Here is a 24,595-nt window from a genome sequence, read left to right on the forward strand (position 1 = left end):
GACCAAAAATCGTATGTTCTCCCTCATATGTGGACATTAGATCAAGGGCAAACACAACAAGGGGATTGGACTATGAGCACATGACAAAAGCGAGAGCACACAAGGGAGGGGTGAGGATAGGTAAGACACCTAAAAAATTAGCTAGCATTTGTTGCCCTTAACGTAGAGAAACTAAAGCAGATACATTAAAAGCAACTGAGGCCAATAGGAAAAGGGGACCAGGAACTAGAGAAAAGGTTAGATGAAAAAGAATTAACCTAGAAGGTAACACACACACACAGGAAATTAATGTGAGTCAACTCCCTGTACAGCTGTCCTTATCTCTATCAGCAAAAATACTTGTTCCTTCCTATTATTGCTTATACTCTCTCTTCAACAAAATTAGAGATACGGGCAAAATAGTTTCTGCTGGGTATCAAGGGGGTGGGGGGAGAGGGAGGGGGCGGGGTGGGTGGTAAGGGAGGGAGTGGGGGCAGGGGGGAGAAATGACCCAAGCCTTGTATGCACATATGAATAATAAAATAATAAAAAATAAAATAAATTAGAGTTTATCTGTTCATGTTAAAGTCTCTTAAATGACCACCTTATATCTTTGTGATAGAACAACTGCTGTTTTGGGTAATTCTGGCACAATTAGTATGCTATAGATTTGTACTAAAAGTATGTAGAGCTGTATCTAGACTTTATCTAGATTCTGTACAAACATTTACAGAGTAATGGATGGAATTGGAGAACATCATTCTGAGTGAGGTTAGCCTGGCCCAAAAGACCAAAAATCATATGTTCTCCCTCATATGTGGACATTAGATCAAGGGCAAACACAACAAGGGGATTGGACTATGAACACATGATAAAAGCGAGAGCACACAAGGAAGGGGTGAGGATAGGTAAGACACCTAAAAAATTAGCTAGCATTTGTTGCCCTTAACGCAGAGAAACTAAAGCAGATACCTTAAAGCAACTGAGGCCAATAGGAAAAGGGGAACAGGTACTAGAGAAAAGGTTAGATCAAAAAGAATTAACCTAGAAGGTAACACCCACGCACAGGAAATCAATGTGAGTCAATGCCCTGTATAGCTATCCTTATCTCAACCAGCAAAAACCCTTGTTCCTTCCTATTATTGCTTATACTCTCTCTACAACAAAATTAGAGATAAGGGCAAAATAGTTTCTGCTGGGTATTGGGGGAGGGAGAGAGGGGGAGGAGTGGGTGGTAAGGGAGGGGGTGGGGGCAGGGGGGAGAAATGAACCAAGCCTTGTATGCACATATGAATAATAAAAGAAAAATGAAAAAAAAAAAGTGTGCCACTTTAATATATGTAAAATGACCAGCTAAAGTTCTCTTTTATCCAAAAGTGTTACAGCTAAACCTTTGACATGTAAAATGTTTAATGAATTTTTTGGTAGTTCTGTGGTTTGTAATCAGTAACATTCAGAAAAACCCTGCCATTTGGGCAATCCTGCTATTCAAAACGTGGCCTGTATTTGTTTTAGCCAGGTAAGTAGTAATTAGGAAGATAAATTGATCTGCTGCAGACCCTGCAGGTGACAGTTTGTCATTGTCTGGAGGCTAGGTGTTTCCAGTAAACTGCCTGCAAGGGAAGGAGTCCAGTCCTGACATGGCTTCTTTTTGTTCACCCTACCAGTTTTATGGAACAGTAACTGCACTCACTGATTTTTTAAGCTTTTTCCTTCATTACCAGTATTGGACTGAACCTTATTTCTTGAATAATAAATGTGTTTTAGAGCAGCAAAAATAAATAGCTAGGTTGGGCCAGGTATCCTGTAAGAACTTCAAAGACTGTCGGGATCAGAATGACCAGGCAGTCTCAACTATTCACGTACATAAAAAATAAACAAAGGTAGTGTCACAGATAACTTTCAGTCCCTGAAGGATTAACTTGTACCTAGTTATAAATTACACTAATATCTCCTTTCTATACAGCCTCTGGCTCCTGATTATACTCATCTCACATTTTTCTATCACCACTTCCTTCTCCTTTCTCATCTACTTTTTTCTGTCTTCCTTTTTTCAGTGCTTAGTTCCATCTTAGCAAATCACTTTAATGCACACCATTTTTTGTTCACTACTTTCCTTTTCATGGTGTCTCTTCTCAGTTGAAATCTACACAGAGTGTGATCCCTAAAATTACTCATCATTACCAGTGATTTTGACTATTGATGTTTATTTCTTGGGTTAGATCATTCTTTACAGCAGGGTTGCAGTAAAGTGTGTGAACATAGGTGAAAGGGTATTAACTAGAGATTGAACTATTCCTGGAATATCTGTGGCTGGATTTCTTCTTGTTCTTCTTCCTCTTTTTTGGCAGTACTGGGGTTTGAACTCAGGGTCTCACACTTACTAGGCAAGTGCTCTACTATTTGAGCCACTCTGCCAGCCCTGTTTTGTTTTTTGTTTTATATAGGGTTTCTTGAACTATTTTCCAGACTGGCCTCAAACTGTGATCCTCCTGATCTCTGCCTCCCAAGTAGCTAGGATTATAGACATGAGCCACTAGTACCTGACCAAGCTAGATTTCAACTCTATGTAGTATCTTGTCAAAATTTCCCATTTCTATTTAATGAATTATCTCAATAGGGTAATTGTGGTATCAAGACAGCATACGTACTCATAGTTGTCAGTGGACACTATCAGAAAAGAAACTTGTAATGCCATTATTCATTATGTTGCTTGCTTTGCATTTTCAAGTTAAAAAAAAGCAAAGAGAGTCAAAAGAAATCAGCAAGTAAGCAAAGATAACCAGTCCACTATGGGACAAAATCAGGGTTTCCAGAATATATCAAGTGTACTTAGATTACAAATACCCAGGTCACAAATTCACATTTTTACTAATAAAAAATAACTTGCAGTTCACTGAGTGGACTTTAAATGATTTTACTGCCTTGTGAAACATGATATCACAGTTACTAGATCTGCTGTAGGCTGGACAAATGCCAGCATGCTGCAGTCCTCTGCTGATACAATTGAAATGGTATTTTGTGCTGCAGGAGTGCCATCTGTAGACTTTGAAAAACAAAGGTTTTATCAGCCTCGATCAAACTGCTTAAAATTCTTACAATAGTCTCAAAGGACCATGTATTATATTATTCTGTTTATGTAAAATGTCTAAAATGGACATTTATAATAGATTAGCAATTGCTTAGGGCTGGAGGTGATGGATCATTGTGGGGTAGGGGTAGCAGATATAGGTAAAAGATGCAGAATTTATTTTTGAGGTGATGGTCACAATGATGTAATATTAAAAAACACTGAGTTGCATACTTTAAATGAATGAATTGTGAATGATATTTCAAAAGTTTGGTACCTAAAAAATATCTTACATGAAAAGCTTTCCTGTAAGATACTGTTCTGTCCAAATAAGATGCAGTGTACATGTCTACTAATCCATTTTCATTTAAAAATAATATCTGCATTCTTTTAATATCCTTTTACACAAAGGAAAAATGGTAATCAGCATACAGGAAGATTAGTCCTGTTTTATTTATTTTGCACCATGTATTTCAAATGTTTAAAATAACAGCAGATTTTATGTTGCTGTCAAAATCTTGCTTATGGGAAGTGGTTAAATGAGGCACTGAAGCGTGAATTGGTTGTGAGATGAGAAGTCCTTGGCTTCTAATGGCAGGTCTCCCATGGGGCAGAAGACCGTACTGCTTCCAGTTCTGGGATGGTTAACACTTTGTGGTGCCACTGTGAAAAAAATTATGGAGTCTTGGTTTTGCTATTGCTTCATTACTCTTGGGTAGGGGATGAAAAGTTCTTACTGACATAGAATAGATTGTCAGAGCAGCATACTTGACTAACTGTAATTTTACAGGTACACGGAAGTCTTGGCAAGTAAATGAAGAGCCAGGGCTGGGGGCATGGCTCAGGTGGTAGAGCTACTTGCCTCAAGCATATGAAGCCTTGGGTTCAAGCCCAGGCACACACACACACACACACACACACACACACACACACACAAAAGAGAAGAACCAGAGGAGTACCAGAACAGAAAACATATATATCTTTTAGACAGAGAAACAAATTTGTAAAGAAATGGCAAAGGAAAGGGGTTTGGCCTAGGGATAGTAAATTGTGGGGAAAACTAGTAAGAGAGGATTATTTTTGTAAGTGTATGGGTACAGCTGTTGTTTCAGCATCAATTCCAGTTTTTTATTGTAAGAGTGTCCTCTTCCTGGTACAGGGACAGCACCTCTTCCTGGGAAACTTTATGGCCTCTCTTCAGGTAGAATGAGGGAGGGCAGAAAAGCTCCCCCTGCACCTACTGTTTCTCCAGTTGCTCCAGCTCAAAATAATTAATATTCCAAAGTGGCATATTTTGGGATGTCGTATCCTGAAATCCTTCACTTGCTTATTCACTCAGCTAATCAGAACCTGGTCATCTAGTTTCATTGTTTATATCTATCCAGGTATCTGCTTTTAATTTTATGCCATTATTTAAATCTGATGATCCATTCAGTTCTTTGATGTAGGAAGGGGTCCCAGCCTGGACTACTGTCTTGGAGTAACAATTTTCAATTATTTGGTCTATGGATTGTTTAAAATACTCCTCTTGTGGTAAAATAAATTTAGCGAATAGTGAACAGCATATCTTGCTCTTACAAAGTCTTAATGCTCAGTGTACACTAGCAGGTTAAAGGTTTTGAGAAGCCAAGAAGCGAAGGAAGGAAGGGAGGGAGGGAGGGAGGGAAGAAAAAAGGGAGGGAGGGAGGGAGGAAGGAAGGGAAGGAAGGGAAGGAGGGAGGGAGGAAAGATGGAAAGGGGGAGGGTGGGGAGGGAGGAAAGGAAACTTTATTTAACCTAATATTTACCAAACTTTTATTTTTGAGGGATTCCTAGTAACCCCTCCACAGAACTAGGGTCTACAGAATACGCTGTGCCATCCCCCATGTTCCTCATCTGTCCCCTCACTTCGGGCGAAGTAAGCAACTTGTTCTCCTTTGACTTTCTTCTTACAGTTCGCCCCCTACACCCCCTTCCAGAAGAGTGACTTCTCAACACATAGGTCTAATCATACAGCTACTTTGCCTCTGAGACTTTGTTTTACAAAGAATTTCCTACAGAATGTGTCTCTAGCTTCTTTGCCCCAACCACACAAAACTGCACTGTTTCCTAAACCACAGCATAGTTAACTTTTTTTTTTAATTTTTGTTTTATTCATATGTGCATACAGTGTTTGGATCATTTCTCCCCCATTCCCCCTCACTACCAGGCAGAAACTATTCTGCCCTTATCTCTAATTTACAGCATAGTTGACTTTAAAGATTCCAAGCACTGGAAATATTTTGGTTCTTCCCGCCACCCCACAGGTTAAAATTTTACCCTTTGTTTATGAGATAGCAGCAAACCTAGGCATAGGCTGAGAACACTTAGCCCTTTCCTAGATGTTGTTGTTTCCTAATTTCTTCTCTTCAACCTTCAGCACTCCAGCTGGAAAAGTTCAGTTTGGTGACTGGGTATTTTGGCATTGCACTATATGCAAATACGACAGTATGTTTTAATGCTGTCTCTGGCTGGAAAACCATCCTCTTTCCATTTCACTGATGGTACTTTTCTTTCAAGGTTTCTTTATAAAGTTTCCCTGACTCACCAAGGACAAATTGACTGCACAGGTTTTTGTGTGTGAACCTGCTTGTGTTATGGTAGTGTGTCTGACATCACTGCTCATTTCTCAGTGTTACCTCACTAAATCCTCATGTTGACCATACAATCTTACCCAATTACATGACCCATTTAATAGACGAATAAACTGAAGGTCTGTCATCCACTTCACACAAGCTGTTGTTAAGATCCAGTGTGATGCCTGGCACAGTGGTCTACACCTATAGTCCCAGCTATTGGCATAGGTAGGAGAATGACTTGAGCCCAGGAGTTAAAGACCAGCCTGGGTCACTTAAGGTGACCATGAGTATAATTAATTCACAAAGGCACTGTGTTTTACGTATTTTAGTTCTGTATGTTCTTCATGTGGTAACAAGTGTTCGTATTTATATTTTCTTCTTGTCAGTGGTGGAGGGAATTTATGATTCCTTCATGAAGAAAATTTTTTCATATTGATTAAGGTAAAGTCGCAAATGCTGCCACTCTGGTGCAATGTGAATATCAAGGAAGTTCCTTCCACCTCTGCCCTTTCAGGATGGTGCACACCGAAGGAGGCTGGGCTCAGGTGTCCAGAGGGAAGGCCAAAGCATCCCTCACTGAGCCATTTTCTTCCCTTTCTCTCCTGCTTTATTTTTCTCATTCTCATTATTCTTTGGTTCTTTTGTTAGTGTTGGCAGCACTGGGGTTTGAACTCAGGGCCTCACGCTTGTCAGACACTCTACCACTTGAGCCACTCCATCCTCATTCTGATTAGTCTTTTTTTTATTATTATTCATTTATTCACATGCGCATACATTGTTTGGATCATTTCTCCCTCCTGCCCCCTGCCCCCATCTGATTAGTCTTGATGGGAATTTTTACTGGAGCTCAGCACCATGTTATCCTAGGAAGAAGACACGTAGGAGCTAACCATATGAGTGGTGCAAAAAAAATGATAGTTGCTGTTGTTTCATTTTGCTAGGGAATTAAGGAACATTTTCCATGCACTGAGATCTTTGACAATTCAAAAAGCAAAGAGTTTTAGTAAGATAAGAAAGACCAGTTTTCTTCCTCTGGTTCTAGTGCCTGTTTGATTGCTTGTCAGCCTGCCCACCTTAACCAGTCTTCCAGCGCCAAGCTCTTCCTTTTCCTTAATTAGCATCACGAGTTTTCATTGGTTAGTTTACGAGTTATTTGCTAGTGATCCTCATTAGCTTTGCTGTGGTCTTAAATTTGTCTTGACATTCACTATTTTACTAAGTCTTTATAGCTGATTCCCAGTGTTTACAAGCCAGGTGTCTGGTCATTACATTTTTTTGCATAATATATATTATGCAAATATGTATTTGCATTCTATAAATGAAAAACATTAATATATATTACTCTCATTATATAATATATACTGTATATATAATATATATTCTCATTTATAGAATAGCGTAACATTTTTCTTTATACTTTTATTTATTTATTAGACTTCCTGATATGTTCATATTCAGCCTGAAGTTTGGCATTTTCTTCCACCAGAATGGAGGCAACGGCCCTTGGTAGCATTAGCAGCATGCAGTTCTTTGTAATCACTAAAAAGGACAGATTTCTTTTATATCTCCTTTTTTACAGGTATCTTGCAATGTCATCATTGCTTTGGAATTATGGCATTTCTTAGATTGACCACAAGATCTGGTTGTACATTGTGTTAATACAGAAGCTTGTGTAGCATATATTACTACACATGTAACCCCAAAATTCAGGAGCTTGAGACACCCCTGATTCTGTGGTCAGCAGTTCAGGTGTGCTTGGCTGGGGTCACTTGTGTGGCTGCTGTCACGTGGCAGCTCAGCCAGGCCACACAGTCTAAAATGGCTTCCCATGCAGGCCTGCAGCTGTGCTGACAGCAGCTGGACCTCGTGGCTCTGCCTGGCAGCCTGGGCATCTTCTCTTGGTGGCAGTGTCCAACTAGAGCAAGGTCCCTTGAGACCTTGGCCCAGAAGTCCCACATCACTTCTAGTGTTCTGTGGGTCACAGCAAGTCAGAAGGTCACTTTCAGAGTCAGTTTGAGAGGAGACTACCCAAGTGGTGAGTACAGGAAAGTGTAATCACTGTTATACCACTCCACCTAACCACCACATCATAACTGTAAAAGTTATTTTGTAATAGTTATTACAAATACAGTATTTGTACAATTACTACAACAAAGTTGTTATGACCAACATAACCAGTGTTTTTCAAATCCTGACTTCCATGTCCCCCTTTCTTATTCTGAGAAGTGGCTCATAGGCTTCACCACATTGTCACGGAGGAAGACCATGTGCCAAATAAAGTTGAGAGCCCCTGATCTGAAAGCAGAATGTTCCAGAAAGAAGAGTGAAGGAGGCTGATAGCAGAACCAAGCTTGCATGCCCAGTGGGGTGGGAGAGCAGAAGGAAAGGTATCAGGACCAGAACAGAGCACCCAAGGGGCAAGTTTAGAGAGTGGCAGGCCCAGGTCATATGACTTATTTGGAGGATTTTGAAATATGCACAGAGTATGAAAAGCAAGCTTTGTATGTAAATTATGTTTTATAGCCTTTTCCTGTCAATGCTTTTTTTTTTTTTTTGTCATTAATTAGCTTTTGGGTCATCTTGACTGAATTAAGGAACTCTTTCTGCTTTTCCATATTCCTTGAGATGTCAGAGACTTGCTGGTGAAGGATGCATGGGCAGTAGCTTTCCAGAGCTGGGAAAAACACTCTGACAGTTATATGGCAACAGTTAACTATTCCATGAACCTAGCCCCCACTGCTTGAGACAGTCTCGGTTAGCAAGATAAGAAACAGAAGCTTCTTAGTTTTAGATTTTAGGAAATTCATAGAAGCCATTGTTCGGATTTTTAAGTTGGTAAACTCTACTTTCAAAACACTCTGTGTTGTAACTTGTGACAGAATTTTTTCAAGAAGTCAACGTTGTTATAAACAGAGGATAGCTGAAAAGGAGGGATTCAGAAAATGTCAGTTAATAGAGCAGGCATAAGTGAGCTATGAAGTTGTTGAAGAAATGACTGTCAGTTTACCATAAAGAGAAAAAACCCAGACATCTGAAGCCTTCTGACTAACAAGGCACTCAAACTGCTTATGTGTGAATAATGTGACACATAGTAGGTAGAGTGTAGGTTTTCAAGATAACCTAATAGTTTGGGTAGTCTCAGGACTGGTTATTACATTCCACAAGAGATTACAGTAATTGATGCAGTCTGCACCTCTCTGGGGATGCCTTACAGTCTAGCCAGTGGGCTTTTATGATGGCATGATACAAAACAGATAAAAGTGAGGCCAAAATGGCCTTGGACCCACCTGAGTTAGGATTTGTATTCACATTGTCACCAAGCAAAATGCCTTGCAAACTCTCTTAGCCTTCATCCTTTTCAGACTGCAACTCATGATTGTCTGTGACAGACTTTCCTCCACCAAACTTTAGTTAAGCTCCACTAGACCTTGACCCTGACCCCTTCTGTTATCTTTGGCCTGCCCAGCCTCATCTTTTTTAAACATAAATCCTGCTAAATTATTCCTTGACCTATGATTTCTGATTATCCTTCATATTTGATCAAGCACTTCATCCCCTGCCTTTTGGATGTCCAAGTCTCTGAATTGCCTTTAGCAAGGGTCTGTTACTTCTGTTTACTAAGACTCCTCCTACCCACCCCACCCCAGATTTCTCCTTTTTCTAATTTTTGGCCCCCTCACCGTGCTTGTTGGCTGTAAATCCCTATTTGCCCCTGCTGTATTCAGAGTTGAGCTCAATCTCTCTCCCTTCTAATTGTCATGGCCTCGAATACCATCTTCCTTACTGTTTCAACACGTGTCAGAATCATTTTTCTTTGTTATCTGTCTTCTCACCAGAGTCACAGCCACTTACTTTCCCAGGACTGTGTGCTAACGACCTGTGTTTAGGGAATGCAGCATCTGCCTGAGAATGATTTTTTCATTAGCCAGAACTAAATGATTTTGGAGCTGAGTTTTCCATTTGTATGTGAAAGATTTTACGTTTATAATTTGCTGTTTTCACATAAGCAGAAGCAGAACCAGGGATAGCTGTACTTAGTGTTCATGTCAGCAGGAAAAAAAATCTCCATGTTCAGACAGAAGTGACTGTAAAAACTGGAGTCAAGTTATGTAGAAAGTAAAGGGACAAGGGACATTTGGAAGCATATGTGAGAAAATCAGGTGTTCTGTCAGGGACAGCCTTCTGTTAAAACTGAGAATTATAAATTTTTCCAGTGCTTGCAGAGGTCACTCCCCTTCATGCATAGGTGGTATTGTGTTGGCTTATGTCACCATTTCCTTTTGCTTGTGGTTTTTTAATGTTGCTATGACAAAGTACCACAAACTAGGCAGCTTAAAACAGCTGAAGGTCCTTGTCTCATAGTTATGGAGGCTGGATGGAAGTCTGAGACCATGGTGTCAGCTAGGATGTGTTCCTTCCGGCTCTCTGGGTATCTTTCCTTTCCTCTTCCTAGCTTCTGGTTTTTGCTGATGATCCTTGATCTTTCTTAGCTTGTACAGGCCTCATTCCACTCTTGGCCATCATTTTTCTGGGTCTTCACATTAGTCTTCCCTCTGTGTGTCTACCTTTCTGTGACCAAATTTCCCTTTTTTATGACATTAGTCACAAGGACTGGAGCCAACCCTAGTGACCTCATTGTAACCTTTGTCTTTGAAGGACGGACTGCAGGAGGTCCCAAAAGGTGACAATTAGCATTGAAAAACACAAGGTCAGCTTCCTTATTGATGCTGGAGCCAGCATTTCAGCTATTCCTTTCTCTTTCAGACCCAGGTCCTCCAAGAAAATTACTGTTTGGGGCATATATCAGGCCAGCCTCTAGAATATTATTTCACTCAGCCTCTAGCCTGCTCCTGGGGAGATTTCCACTTCTGTCACTGTCACTCCTTTTTAATTGTCCCAGAAACCCCTCAATAACCTCCCTTGTGGTCAGCCCTGATGCTGCAGGCCCCTTCATCACCCCCTGACATCAGGAAGCAGTCACTGAATAGACTTCTTCATCCCTTTTCCTAACAGCAGTTAGGGCGATCATTGAGAGGGGGGACATGAAGGGCAGACTGCAGGAGGTCCCAAAAGGTGACAATTAGCCAGGGAAACACTTCTCCTTCCCAGGAAACTTCTGTTTGCACCAGAGACTTTTCTGCCCTTGGGCAACGAAAACAAAGGCTATAAAAACCCTATTTCCAGCCTGACTCATGAGACAACCAGTTTCAGGTTTCTGGGTCCCCCTGTTTGCCCCCATGCAGCCTCTCTTCTCTTCTCTAAAATAAAATCTTTCTGACCTCTGCTGCTGGAGTCCACCTCTGCTTTCAAACTCAGAGTGGAACAAGAACCCCAACACCCGAAAATTCCTGTGTGTCAGCTGCATATCACCTTTGTAAAGACTCTAGGAGTTAGGTCTTTAACATCTTTTTTGGGGGGGGAGACAATATAACCCACATAGCATGTTTTTGAACTTCATATCCACAAAATCGTGTAGTCTGTTGTCTTTTGCACATGACTTATTCCAAGTGAGTCTTACACTTGTTGCAATAGCAGCACTTTATTCACTACCAATTCTGTCTAATGTATCACAGGTGGTAAATTATGGCCAGAAGATCAGTGTGGTCATGATTCATTTTTCACTAATGAATACCCAAGTGTTGCAAAAGAAAATGTAGTCTTTGGTTTCTGTTCATTACTTTAAAAATATTTCTCTTTGTTTGAATAGGAAACTAATCTCATGAATCCTGAATGAAAAGAAAAAGTTTATATCCCTTCTTTTAGTTACTATGAATATATGGCATGTGTAAATATAGGTATCTATTATAGGTCATCATTTTGTACTAAAACATAGCTTATTTTTGCATATATGTTTAGGGAAAAAATAAGTATTTTACTTAAAATTTCTTTATTTACATCCTGCACTTCTGCACATAAGATTTGGTAATATATGTTTGTTGTAAAAAAAAATTCATATGATTCAGAAGGACATAAAATCAAAGTAATAGACTCCTCTGCTTATCCCTATGACTTGCCTTATCCAACCCCAGTCTAATAAATAACCACTATTGTCAGTTTTGGGGGCACTTTACAAATATATTTATGATATGAAGGTGCATGAGGTATAGGTGTGTTTGGTCCCTCTTTTTTTTAACTCACATGGGATCCTGCTATACATACTAATCTATACCTTGCTTTTACATTTAACAGTGTGGTGGCTATAATTACATTTTAGCACAATAAAGTTCCTTTTCATTCTTTTAAATAATTTTATAATGCTCCATTCAATGAATATTCATGATAATTTATTTCATTATTCCCCCAAATAGCAAATAGACTATTCCCAATTTTTAACCTAAGTATATGTGGATTTATTTCTTTTTACTTATCTCTATGAAAACATATTTAGGAATGATTTTTAGATGTTGAATTGTGGGTCATGTGTTAAGTGCTTTTAAGTTTTCAATGGATATCACTATATAGCCATTCGATTTACACCCCAGGAGGTTTTCCATCATTTTATTTAACTACCAGCTCTTTTCTACACCTCATAAAACCTAAAATAAGGAAGTTTTGTGCTGACTATTTATTCTGTGGTTTCAGAACAATGAGATGGTGGAGCTACAGAGAATACGAATGAAGGATGAAATCCGAGAATATAAATTCCGGGAGGCCCGACTCCTTCAGGACTATACTGAACTGGAAGAAGAAAACATCACATTGCAGAAACTAGTGTCCACGTTAAAACAGAACCAGGTGAGGTTTAACAAGGCTTTTTGAGGTATATACTACATCAATCCACATTTTCTGACAGCTGGGGTTCAGTCTCCTCTTAATTTCTTAGCAAGGAGGTTATAAAATTTTACATAGTACCTAATCTTAATCTCCCTACAATATTTGTGCTCTGGGATTTTCCATCCTTCATATTTCAGCTAAAATGCAGGTGGAAAAAAAATACACCTACAAGTAGTGTGGGTTGCAATGAAGTTTTATTGAGTAAGAAGCTTAGTATATACTTTAGCTCTGAGTTAACTTATTTCAGAAGTTATATATCATAATAAATTTAACCTGACAACTTCTCATTAAAAGTCTGGCTCTATAAATTTGTTATTCTACAAATTTAAGGTCTCCCTGACAGTCATTTTTCTTGTCTCTTGTTTGTTCTCTCCTCTTCCTCCTCCTTCTTCTTCTTTTCTCTCTCTCTCTCTCTGTCTCTCTCATAAATTGCTCTGCAATCATAGAGGGAAGGAGATTATGAAATATTAATCAATAGAACAGAATTATAAGAAAAAGAAAAATGGCTGATATCTTTTCATTCGTACGCTGATGACAAAGTTTACATACGCACATTTACCTATTTTTTTTTTTCTGTAGTGAGACAGCTGACTTAGTTTTCCCAATTGGTTTGCAGTGTGGTTATAATAATTACTAATTGCATTCTTAAGTCTGTAACATGAGAAGAATTCATTTATGAATGCAGTTGTATCAAGTAGCTCAGCAAAGGTGAATTGGTTGTTCAAATTCTTTTCAAGGGGCTTTCTTGACCACAACCTCTATTCTGTTCTAAATGCTATTGTAACCTCTCAGTTAGGTCAACCAGCTATGTGCCAGGCACTGTGCTAATCTGAAGAGATTGGAGACTCTGTAGGGCATAACTCTTAACCTGAGTAAACTTAGAAACCAACCGAGATGTATGTTTCAACTGCCTCTCCTTCCTCAAGTTGGTATCTTATATCTAAAACATTTATGAATTTTGATAGATAATAAGGGTTAAGAAGGAAAAGGAAGACTCTAGAAGGAAAAAAAAGAAATCCACGATTCAGCACAATTGAAATTTGTTAATGACCATTGCCACTTCCCCAGCTTTGGAGTGCTAAGTGTAGGAGGGGCTCAGCCCATCAAAGAGGCTTACCAGGATATCCCCATGCATTGTCACCTCATAGCATCCCCTTTCCCACTGACCACACTGTACACTGAAGGCACAGACCCACAGGCAGCCCAGGTCTTGATTTGGCTGGCATAAATGAGCTCACAGTGGAGAAATGAGACTTAGAGGAACATTTTTTTAAATAAACTTTTTAAAATAAACTAAAATAAGGGCATTTGGGGGGTGGGGGATCACCAGTAAAGACAAATTTACTTGAGGTACAAGCATTTAAAGTGGTCATTCCTTCCTGCCTCCTGCAGTACTCCGAGGAGTGAATCAGGCAGCCTCTGGAGTCATCTGTGACTGCGTATGGTGGACTTACTGACCCAGGAGGTTAATTAGGCCAGTATTAGGAATGCTTGGAAGATGGCCAAGGCATCCTGCGAGTGCTCATTAACCCAGAGGCCTTTTCTGTGGGGACTTGGACTGTCAGCCTGGCTGATTACTGTTTACTATCTACCCAGGCCCTTCTGCCAGGAATTGGAACATGGGAACTCAGAAGTTTTAAGGGATGGGGGGGAGGGAGGAGAATTTATCCATGCCTTTAATTTTATTTTCTACATGTTAGGTGACAGTTTTCCCAATTAAGTGTCTAATCAATGGATTCAGAATCATTTTATGTACAGCAAGCTGTTCTGACTTAATCCTTGACAAATGGTATGCTCTAGACCAAATTCATACAGTTGGTCTTTATTTACAGACATTGGCATCTATCTTAAGTTCTCTTTCTACTTAATGGATTAAGCATCATATTTTGTGTACAAGAGACTTTGTGTTTTGAAGAGATAATGATGACTGGTGTTCAATCACAAAGTCAGTCTGGTACATGGTGGAGTCCTCTGGCCTGGTGGCTATGTATCTAGACAGCAAAGTTAATGCCACTGCAAAATGTTTAGTCAAGGGATTTTTCCCTTCTAAAGTTTCACTTTTCTTTTAGCTATTTATTATTTTATTTGAAAAAATTTAAACACTATATTGTTTATTTGTTATTCTCCAGGTCCCTCTGCTAAACTGTAGCGCCTAGAATATCAGACATTCAATAAGTACGTGTTAAAAGCAGACATTCAGTCAACACTTATTGAAAGAATGAGAAAACTGGTCTTTCTTTCTCTCATATTCATATTTCCATTTAGAGAGGAAAGTCAGATTCAGGATTATAATTCACATTACCAACTTTTATTTGTGACCCTAAATATGAAATAGATGGGCACCTAGTTGGGCTGTTGATGTTGCTGTAGGAATCCTTACAAAGTATTGATTTTTTTCATGATGACTACTTTGCTGCTGTCTTTAAAACATCAAACACTGTTTTAAGCGCCTTCACACTCAGTTTTTTGGTTCCTCCACATTGTTGGGGCTCCAGTCTATGATGTGGCCTTGTAACAATGGTGCCAGAAAAGAGTTATCAGTTTGCCTCAGTGGGTCAACATTCTTGACTCTAGTTTTGACTCTGCCCAGGCAGAGACTCACAAAATAGCTGGCTAAAGAGTAGGAGTTTATTAGCTGAGCCTGGTGGTTCACATCTGTAATCCCAGCATTCAAGAGGCTGAGGCAGGAGATCATGAGTTCAAGGCTAGTCTGGGCTACGTACCAAATTCGAGGCTAGCTTGAGGCTACATAGTAAGACCCTGACTCAAAAAAAAAAGAAAAAAGGTAAGAACTCATACCACATTCAAGTGAGCTTTGAGTAAAACTGCACTGATAGAAAAATCAGGTCTTATAGGAAGTTTAGTATGTAGGTTGAATAAAGATTACAGAATTTAAAAATCCACAATGCAAACTACACTAATGTCTTCAAGTCTAGCTGAGGAATTAGCAAACTTTGTCTACACAGGGCCAGATAGTAAATATTTTAGGTTTTACACATTGTATGGTCTCTTTTACACTGCCCACCGTTCTCTTGTAGGGTGTAAAGCAGCCATAAACAGTACCTAAGCAAGTTAGTGCTCCTGTATTCCAGTAAAACTTTGCCTCTAAAAATAGCTTGTAGTCTCGGTTTGATACAGAGACACAGCAATATCTGACAACCCCTGGTCTAGGCTATCAAGTTTTAACAAAGATTACAGAGTAAAAGGTCTGTAAGGCAAACTAATCTAAAATCTGCAATAGTAAGCTACCAGGCAAGGTTAGCAAGAGGTGTCCTGTTCTGTCCAGAGGAAGAAAAGTTGGTGAGAAGGAAGATAATTTTACAGCAATACAAGCAGACCCTGAAGAAACCATGACACAAGGATAAAGATCCTGTGTCCCAAGCAGTTTCCAAGCTAGCATTCCCATAACCACACTGAGGGAAACCCTTGCTTCTCCTTCCACAGTGGAGTGAGGATTTTCTGATTCCCATGCTCCCTTAATCCTGTCATCTGCAGAGCACAAAATCATCTCAAGAATGGTTTTCTCTCTGTTTCTCTACTTCATCCTCAGTTTCTCTCACCTGCTAGCTGACAACTGAGATCCGTATAATCAGGGCATGAATTTCATTCCATTATCAGAGATAGAGTGGAAAATGCATTTCCTGGGCTGAGATACCAATCTGGTTGAAACGCAGTTAGTCAGCAAGTGTACAGGAAAAGTGGTTGGGTCCTTTCAGTTTGCTAGGCAGGGAAGGCTGAAGGGAGTCCCTGGGCAGGAGCAGCAGAATCAGATGAGCACAGAGTTTTATAAATAGCACTCGCCAGTACAGGCTCAAAAGAAAGAAGAAGATGTAGAAGAAACAGTCATTGCTGACTGAATTCCTGAATTTTTTTTTCTGAAGGGAAGTTAGAGATTTAAGAAATGTCTATTAAGTCATCGGGTTTCTAAATATTGGCAACCAATAGCTTTTATAACATCTGGCAGGACCAACATAAGACATCTACAGGCTAGATGGCCTGTGAGCCACCATTTTGTGATCCCCGCTGTGAAAGCATATGGTGTCTGAATGAATGGGAAGGACGGGGTTGGGGGCGGAGCGTGAGCCTTCCCCTGTGCCCCCTAAAGTACTGAGCGCAAATGCAGGGAAACAGTAATTTGGCTTGTAGCCAGGGGCTACCAAGTTATGGGGTGTCCCAGGGTCAGTACCAACTTCTTGGAATTTTGAAGAGTCTATTCCATTTGCAGGTCAGCATGGCTGTCCTGTGTTGTTTAAATCACTCAGTGACACACTTTCTCCAGAAAGTACCCACAAGCTTAAGTAAGAAGTTGATTGGTAACACAGAAATTCCCTTTTGAATACATTTGGAGGATAATTATTGTTGTATGCCATGGATAGATTTATTAGTTTTCTTTGTTATATTCTCTTATACTTCTTTAAAGATAAGGTGGAATGATTAGCACTTTATAATTGTCATATAAATGATACACATTTCCCTGATTGGCTCTGTTGAATGATTCTATCATGGACATGTTGAAATTCCAGTCACCTCGTTTTCATTTTAGAAACATCTTTTTTCTGTGTTTATACATGATATATTTATTCCATGCACCAGTGTGGTGAACACATTCCTTTACTGAAATAACAGTCCCTTTATTCATATACACAAATGTCATTCTTAAAAACATCTTTTATTCACATGCCTTACAGAGTTGATTACCTCTGCAGCGTGGTGAACATTCTTTGATGAATAGCACTCTCCTTGTTCACACGTCACCAGTGTTCTTAGAAACATCATGTTTGCTTTACACATTGCAGTCTGTGCACCACTGTGTTCTGGTGACCTTCCATAACACTGAGTGCTGCTTTCCCTTCTCCAGTGCATTTTCCAATTTGAAGTTCACAAGGCTGCCCAAAGTAAAGACTACATTCTTCACGTCCTTTGCAGTCAGGTGTCACCTGACTAGGACTAGCCAATGATATATGAGGAAAAGCAATATGGGCACCTTTGAGATGTCCTTAAAGGGATAGAGTGTGGCCCTTCACTACTTGAAACATGACTAAGTTGGAAAAGCCACCTTAGATCATGTGGACTGGAGCAGCAGGCAGTGCAACAAAACAGACCGAGCCTGGCCCCTAGATGGCCTCTTGGAGGAGGGACTCCCTGCTGGCCCTTGACTGTCCACACTGCTGCATGATATAGAAAATCCTTCTGTCTTAACTGAGGCATTCTTATTGAGATTTCTGTAACATCAGCCAAACCTACATTCCAACTAAATGTATATCTTAACCTTTACAAAGTAAATGATTGCACTGAGATTATGTGGGGGTGGGGGAGACAGAAATATATGAAAGTGGTAATGGTCTATGATCCCTATGCTTCAAGTTGTAAAATCTTTTTTAAAACTTCACTACCAACTATTAAATACTAAATAATTGTAAAACTAAATACAGAGTTTATACTGATATCTAATAGCATGATGTCTTTGTTACCTTTCTAGTTTATTTTTTCATTCACAGTAGTTGTTCAGCAAATGGTTATTGAAGAGCAGAATTCTGTTTTAAACATTATTAAGGAATATTGAAGCACTATGAAGGACACATAGGTGAATAAAAAGCATTTTCTCTAAGCAGACAACATACAAGGCAGTCATGGAGATACATGTTTATTAAAAGGTGGCATAAGAGCTGGCAGAGTGACTCAAGTTGTAGAGCCCCTGCCTAGCAAATGAAAGGCCCTGAGTTCAAGCCCCAGAACTGCCAAAAGAAGGGGGAAAAAAAGCAGTATATGATAAGTGCCATGAAGTCCTGAGCAGTCAGCTCAGAGAGTCCCCTATCCTGAGGTTGTTTCATGACCAAGAGCTTGTTTGAGCAGGCTCTTATTTGATTACAGTTCAAAAGAGTATTACTTTAGTGGTAATTCTAGAACCTATCCTCAGATCACAGAAATCCTTTTGCTTTATCTCTGAATATAAAAATTACTCTTCATTAATAATGAAATAAAATAAAATAATAGTGATAATAAAATATTTTCTAGAATCATAAATATTCGATAAATTACAAAAATTCCAGATTTGTTAGGCAAACAGTGTCCCCTTTTGACTACTGGATCCTAAAAAAGGAATCCTAGTACAGCAGACAGCTTTTCAGCTCTGCTGAGAATTTGTTTGTTTATATTATATATATTTATGTTACTACATATATTTTTTATTATAAAATCTAATTATACACATATTATTGACATGTATATCTGTGTGTGCATATATAATTCCTAAGGAAACCATTCTATTACCATAGAGTATATTCTGTGCTTCTTAAAATTTAATTTGTAAACTAATGTCACAATTCCTTTAAATGATTAGATCCACTAGAGTGTTTAACGGCAGTTTTGTAAGACCCAAATTTTAGTTTTATGAATCTTCTCTGACCTATCTAATTCAGGTTGAATATGAAGGATTAAAGCATGAGATTAAGCGCTTTGAGGAGGAGACAGTCCTGCTGAACAGCCAGCTGGAGGACGCCATCCGACTGAAAGAGATCGCCGAGCACCAACTGGAGGAAGCCCTGGAGACACTGAAAAATGAAAGGGAGCAGAAGAACAACCTGCGCAAGGAGCTATCCCAGTACATCACCCTCAACGACAACCACCTCAGCATCTCAGTGGATGGCCTCAAGTTCGCCGAGGACGGGAGCGAGCCCAACAATGATGACAAGATGAATGGGCATATCCACGGGCCCCTGGTGAAACTGAATGGAGACTACCGGACTCCCACCTTGAGGAAAGGGGAGTCCCTGCACCCTGTCTCTGACTTGTTCAGTGAGCTGAACATCTCAGAAATACAGAAGTTGAAGCAGCAGCTGATGCAGGTAAGAGCTTTGTTTAGGGCTGCAAGGATGAATTTCCTGTAGCTTGCATGGAGCGTGTTGTGGAAGTTGTGATTCTCATGTTTTAGTTCCAGATTAAGTTTTTAAATATTGCTTCTTTAACTAGAAATTCCAAAACTATGGTGTTTTAGAAGGAATGTTAAAAAGAAACCTCTCATTTGTATCACATTAAGAAATGGATTTCATCAAGCTAGAAATTATTTCCAATTAGGACGGAGAGAAGATAGACCCTTGATGCATTTCTGACTAACAAAAGAATTTTAAAACTTTATGCAGAAGTAAAAAGACAGAAAACACAGTTTTCCATCACAAGCAAATATGTATATAGCATCTAGGTTAATAGTGTTTTCCCAGGAATACTTTAAGCCTTAAAAGATTTATAGGACTTCCTATATACAAATTAGCCAGAATACCATATGATTACAAACACAAAACAGGAATATATCTGAAACCAAAGGATTTTAGATATTCCAACATGAGCTGAGCCTTACATTTTTAGCATTTCCCAATCACACGTCTTATGAAGAGTTCAAGCCTTGAGCTTATCTTCCTGTGCTAGGGCTTTCTTTTTAAAAACAGAGCCTTGTTTTCCTGCTATACCTTAATCAAAAGCTAATTAAAACCTTGTGTGCCACCCAGCGGCATCACCATTGCCTGGGGGCTTATTTGCTCTACAAATTACTGGGCTTTTGTAGCTCTTCCAGCCAGGAATCTGGTTTAACAAGCCTATTAGGTGCTTAAATTTGAGGCTTAATTTTCCATTTCAATCTTATCCCTCCAAGGTTCATCATGTGTAGCTGGTAATTAGAGCCTATTTAGACTCTGGCAATCACTTATTTTTATAGCAAATGGAGTTTCTAATTTTCGGCCTTCACAGAAATAATGACTGAAAAATAAAACTAGCAGAAATAATTAAGAGACTAGAGAGTAAATGAAATTAGTTTATGGCTTCTAAAAGAAAATTTATTTTTGCAATATTTAATTTGAATCAAGATAAGAGGGTATGACCCTTGGAAGAAATTAATTTCATATAGACTTTCACCTTATCACAAAGTCCAGTTCTATGTGGGTAATATTTTTCTCTTTTTCTCTTTTTTTTGCTCAGTTTTCACTAATACAACTAGGCTGATAGAAAACATTTCTTCTGGGAAAAGTTTTACAAGAAAAATACATCCATAAAAATGATGCCCCTAAATTAAATATAATTAACATAATTAATATGTTTCTTAATGTATAAAAAGTTAGAGTATTGAGGCTTTTTTTTCTTCATTTTATTTTGGTGGTATTGTAGAAGATATTAGGAAGAGTGACTTTAATGTATAAGACAGCACAACAATTTTCAACTAGTTCATCTTCTGGGTGAAAGCTCAGAGCAGTTCTCACATTTAACCCTAAATGTAATCAAATTGGGTAACATAAAAGTCTAAAAAAGATAAGCAACTAAATAAAATGAGTGGTGAACAAAACAGGTACGTTCTCAGCACAGATGGTTAACAGTACCATTTGCACTTGGGGTGTTCCAATTCCTCCTTGTCAGAAGCCATCTTCCAGCTTACAGGAAGCTAAGTGTCTCTGGTCCCAACATATTAAGTGCCACTTACATCTCTTTAGTTGGTGTGATGACCAAAACTTCCCATAAATTTCAAATGAGCTGAAGGTCAGCTACCAGTTCATTCTTGTAGGTACAGAATTTTTCTTTCCCATAAAATGGAAACATGAAATATCTTTCTTATTAGAGCAAATGTTTACGAGTTAATATATTTAAAGAACTGAGCCCAGTGACAGTAAATGCTCAATGATTGGAACTCTTGAACCCACAGCCCAAACTCCTGAGATTCCATATGCCAGGTCCAGCCACCCGCCCTAAACACCAAACAAGGAGGCATGGGGAAGGCAGAGAAAGGAGGTTTATTACATGGCTCAGGACATGCTGTAGGAAGAGGCAGAGTGAGCACTCAGCTCATCCTCAGCCATCTTCAGAGTACAGACATGAGCTATAGGTTTAAGTAGACAAAAGAACTGGGGACGGGACAAAAACATGTGTAGTTAAACAGTCCAGTCATAGGTGTGGTCTGGTTGGTCTCATGACCGATGGGGCTGGTAGTCTTGGTCAGGCAGGCAATCTGGTCTAGTTTTGGAAGTTATCACCTGGAATGAGTAATCTGGTTTCTCTTTGAGAGGATTCTTGGGATAATTGTCCTCACTGGGAGGGTGGCAGCTCCAGGTGGCTCCAGTTTATTGTCATAAAGATATTATCAGTTTTGTCCTTTCTGGATTCCAAGGTGATTATAAAGTGACTGTAAAGAGAATGGCTTAGAGCAAAATGGAGATAAAGATGCCAAGTTTTTCCTGTTTTCAGTTAATCTGCGGGCTCAAGGAAAGAGTAAGTGCTTTTCAGCAAAAGCAACTTGAATGTCTCTTACACTCTTACCATTATTTCAACTCCATAGTTCCTTTAATTTGTGAAACACTTTAGCTATTGTTATTCTTGCTATTATTATTAACTGTTATTTTTGACTATCATCTCAAGAACAATCATCTCAGCATGAACTGATGGGCACTGATGGTAGCAAAACAGAAAGATGACAGTTAAGTTCACAGTGTGAGAGGGTCTGAAAGGAGACATTCATGTAGCAAAACAGGGTGAGAAAAACGTTGTGGGATAAACCCTCCCTCATAAGCTAGAAAGCTATGTACCTTTAAGTCCTTATTAGCACTTAATTAACATGACAGTGTAGGGGGCAGAGGCAGGGCCTTGTATTTCAGAGTTAGTGGTGAAAACCAGCTGAATATTATAACAGACAAAACTGTTAGAGTGTGGTATGTCGAGCTTTACAAGTTGACTCTTGCACCAAGAATATGCCTGACTCTTTAAGATTAACCTTAGACAAACAAGGTACCCATTCCAGCTTGGATAAAGTCATTTTTAGTCCTGATGCAAATTGAAAGGATCCACCAGGTCTTTTGGGCACCCACACCCACACTTTTGTCACTAAGTCGCTCAATAAACTGCACTCTGAAAAAAAAAAAAGAAAAGGAGAAAAGCAGCTGAACTCAGGAAGGGCTTGGCAGCTTTCAGCCTCACATCAACAAATCTAATTTCCATTTTTTTTAAGGCAGAGTAACCAATTATTTTATATTCAGCATTTTTTAAAAAGCATATTAGCTTTTCCCTAAGAATATATTTCACTCAAATTGTTGAGTATAAGCATAGCTGAATATATCTTCTCATGAATTATTTCTTTATAATCTGACAGGTTTTCCTTAGCTATGCATCCCTTTAGGTTTCATTTATATGAATAAACAAATTATAAAAAACATTACAGGATACATTGCCTCCAATTTATTGTAATTGACCTTGATGTTGAAGTTTGAAAATAGTACATTAATTCCATAAGCAACAATTCTTAGGCACTTAGGAAGTACACATTGGTATGTCGGTACCACTGTTTTTGGACCCTCTAAAGAGGGTCCAAAAAGTCCCTTTAAAGTATGGCTATCTGAAATTCAAGGGGCCAGATGTGTTCTGAAGTTAAACTTTTGGAAGGTAGGAAAGTAATACACAGTAGTGCCATATATATTGTGGTATCCTCAATGTGGTCAGATATGACACCCAATAATCAATGTTAACATTAAAACAGTAATGTTAAAATTTAATATCAAATGTAAAATGTTAAATGTTAGTATTAAACTTAGTGTAGTAAAACATGTGAGAACTCACACTAAGAAAAAAAAATGAAGACCACAAAATGCCTCACTCTTATCACTCAGGTGCAATTTTGCTGCTTGCAGGAGTTTAGGGCTGTCTGAATATTGGCACCAACTGAGCTATGCTATAACCTTTATTTCAGGCTTTTTGGAGATTGGATTGTGACTGTCCTAGGTATAGCACTTGCTGTACTGTTAAGCACTTCTCAATTCTGTATGCCTCAGCATAATTGCGATGTGAGAGTTAGGATTCTCATGTTCCCTTGTGTCCTAGGATTTCTTTTGGCTTGAGTCTAACACACTATCGGAATGAATGTTGTGTGCCTCCAAATCCAAGGTCTGCATTTAGTTACTGTTGACAGTTGGTGACAATATCAGGGCACAGGCCTCGATGCAACATACAATTTTTAAGGTTTTTCTTCCTTATGACTAAGAACCCTTTTGATGAATAGGAGGAAGAGGTTCAAGAAATCTACTGTGCAGTATGATGACTGCAGTCAACAACAATGCATTGTTTTCTTCAAAATCACTAAGATAACAGATTTTTAAAATGTTAAGTATGTGAAGTAATGCATATTAGCTTAATTTAGGCATTCCACAATATATCCATTTCAAAACATCATGTTGCACATGATAAATATATACCATTTTTATTTCTCAATTAAAGTTAAGTTCTTTAAAAAGAACCCCTTTTTATTGTTAGCATATTATAGTTGTACAAGGGGTACATTGTGACATTTGTGTGTTTACAATAAAAAGAACCCCTTTGAAAATAGCATAAATTGGCTGCACCCTGCTGACCTTTTCTTATCTTACAAGGCTCCATCTATGTACATAAATTACGTTTCTTTCTGCCTTGAGTGTCAGGATTGCTGGGCAAGTTGCTTCCCTTCTCTGAGGTCATTCACAAAGGAGAAACAATAAATTAACACACCACTAATCCCTGCACACACACACACACACACACACACACACACACACCCCACCTGGTCTCCTTCTTCAAGATATTATACTGCCATCTGCTGGAAAATGGTGACACTAAATATAAAAATTTCGCTGGGTGCAGTGGTGTGCTCCTGTTGTCCCAGCTCCTGGCGGGACTGAGCCATGAGGATTGTGTGAGCCCAGACCTAAGACCTGGACCACAAAAGGAAACCCTCATCTCAGAAAAAAGAAAAACCTACATGGGCCACAATCAAGTACTGCCTGCTAAAGATGTATCGTATGCAGCCTGGAATCCCTGGTGACGATGCTGTGCCTCCTTAAAAAACTGGGAAGAACAAATGGATGTAAATGAAACTGTATAAGCCAGAACTCTGTGTAGCTACCATTGCACTGGAAACCATCCCCAGCTTTTGAGGTGCCATCAAGGTCCCCACTTCCATTTTATATTAATCAGTCAATCGGAAAATCATAGAAAGTGTGGGAAAAGGTAAGTGATAGTAATCTAAATTAGTGGGTGCTTTTTCCCAAGCAAATTGGGGTGAACATTTTACTAAATTATGTCTGCCTAGATTTTGAAATAAATTATAGGAATATTTAAAATTTAGTTTAATCATGCTAGCTTTCACATAAAACAGAAGAAGCACATGCACAAAAAATAC

At 39.0% G+C, this 24,595-nt stretch overlaps 1 protein-coding gene across 8 annotated transcripts in view; it reads left to right on the forward strand.

Moving 5' to 3' along the window:
• Positions 1–24,595, forward strand: part of Bicd1 (BICD cargo adaptor 1) — a 209,470-nt gene that overhangs the window by 136,761 nt on the left and 48,114 nt on the right. For all 8 annotated transcript variants that reach the window (XM_074083088.1, XM_074083087.1, XM_074083089.1 and 5 more), the window contains exons 3-4: positions 12,229–12,381; positions 18,840–19,265. In XM_074083088.1, the coding sequence (XP_073939189.1) occupies positions 12,229–12,381; positions 18,840–19,265 (579 nt within the window). The remainder of the gene's footprint in view (positions 1–12,228; positions 12,382–18,839; positions 19,266–24,595) is intronic.

This window comes from Castor canadensis, chromosome 8 (assembly GCF_047511655.1).
Source record: "Castor canadensis chromosome 8, mCasCan1.hap1v2, whole genome shotgun sequence".
NCBI classification, from domain to species: domain Eukaryota; kingdom Metazoa; phylum Chordata; class Mammalia; order Rodentia; family Castoridae; genus Castor; species Castor canadensis.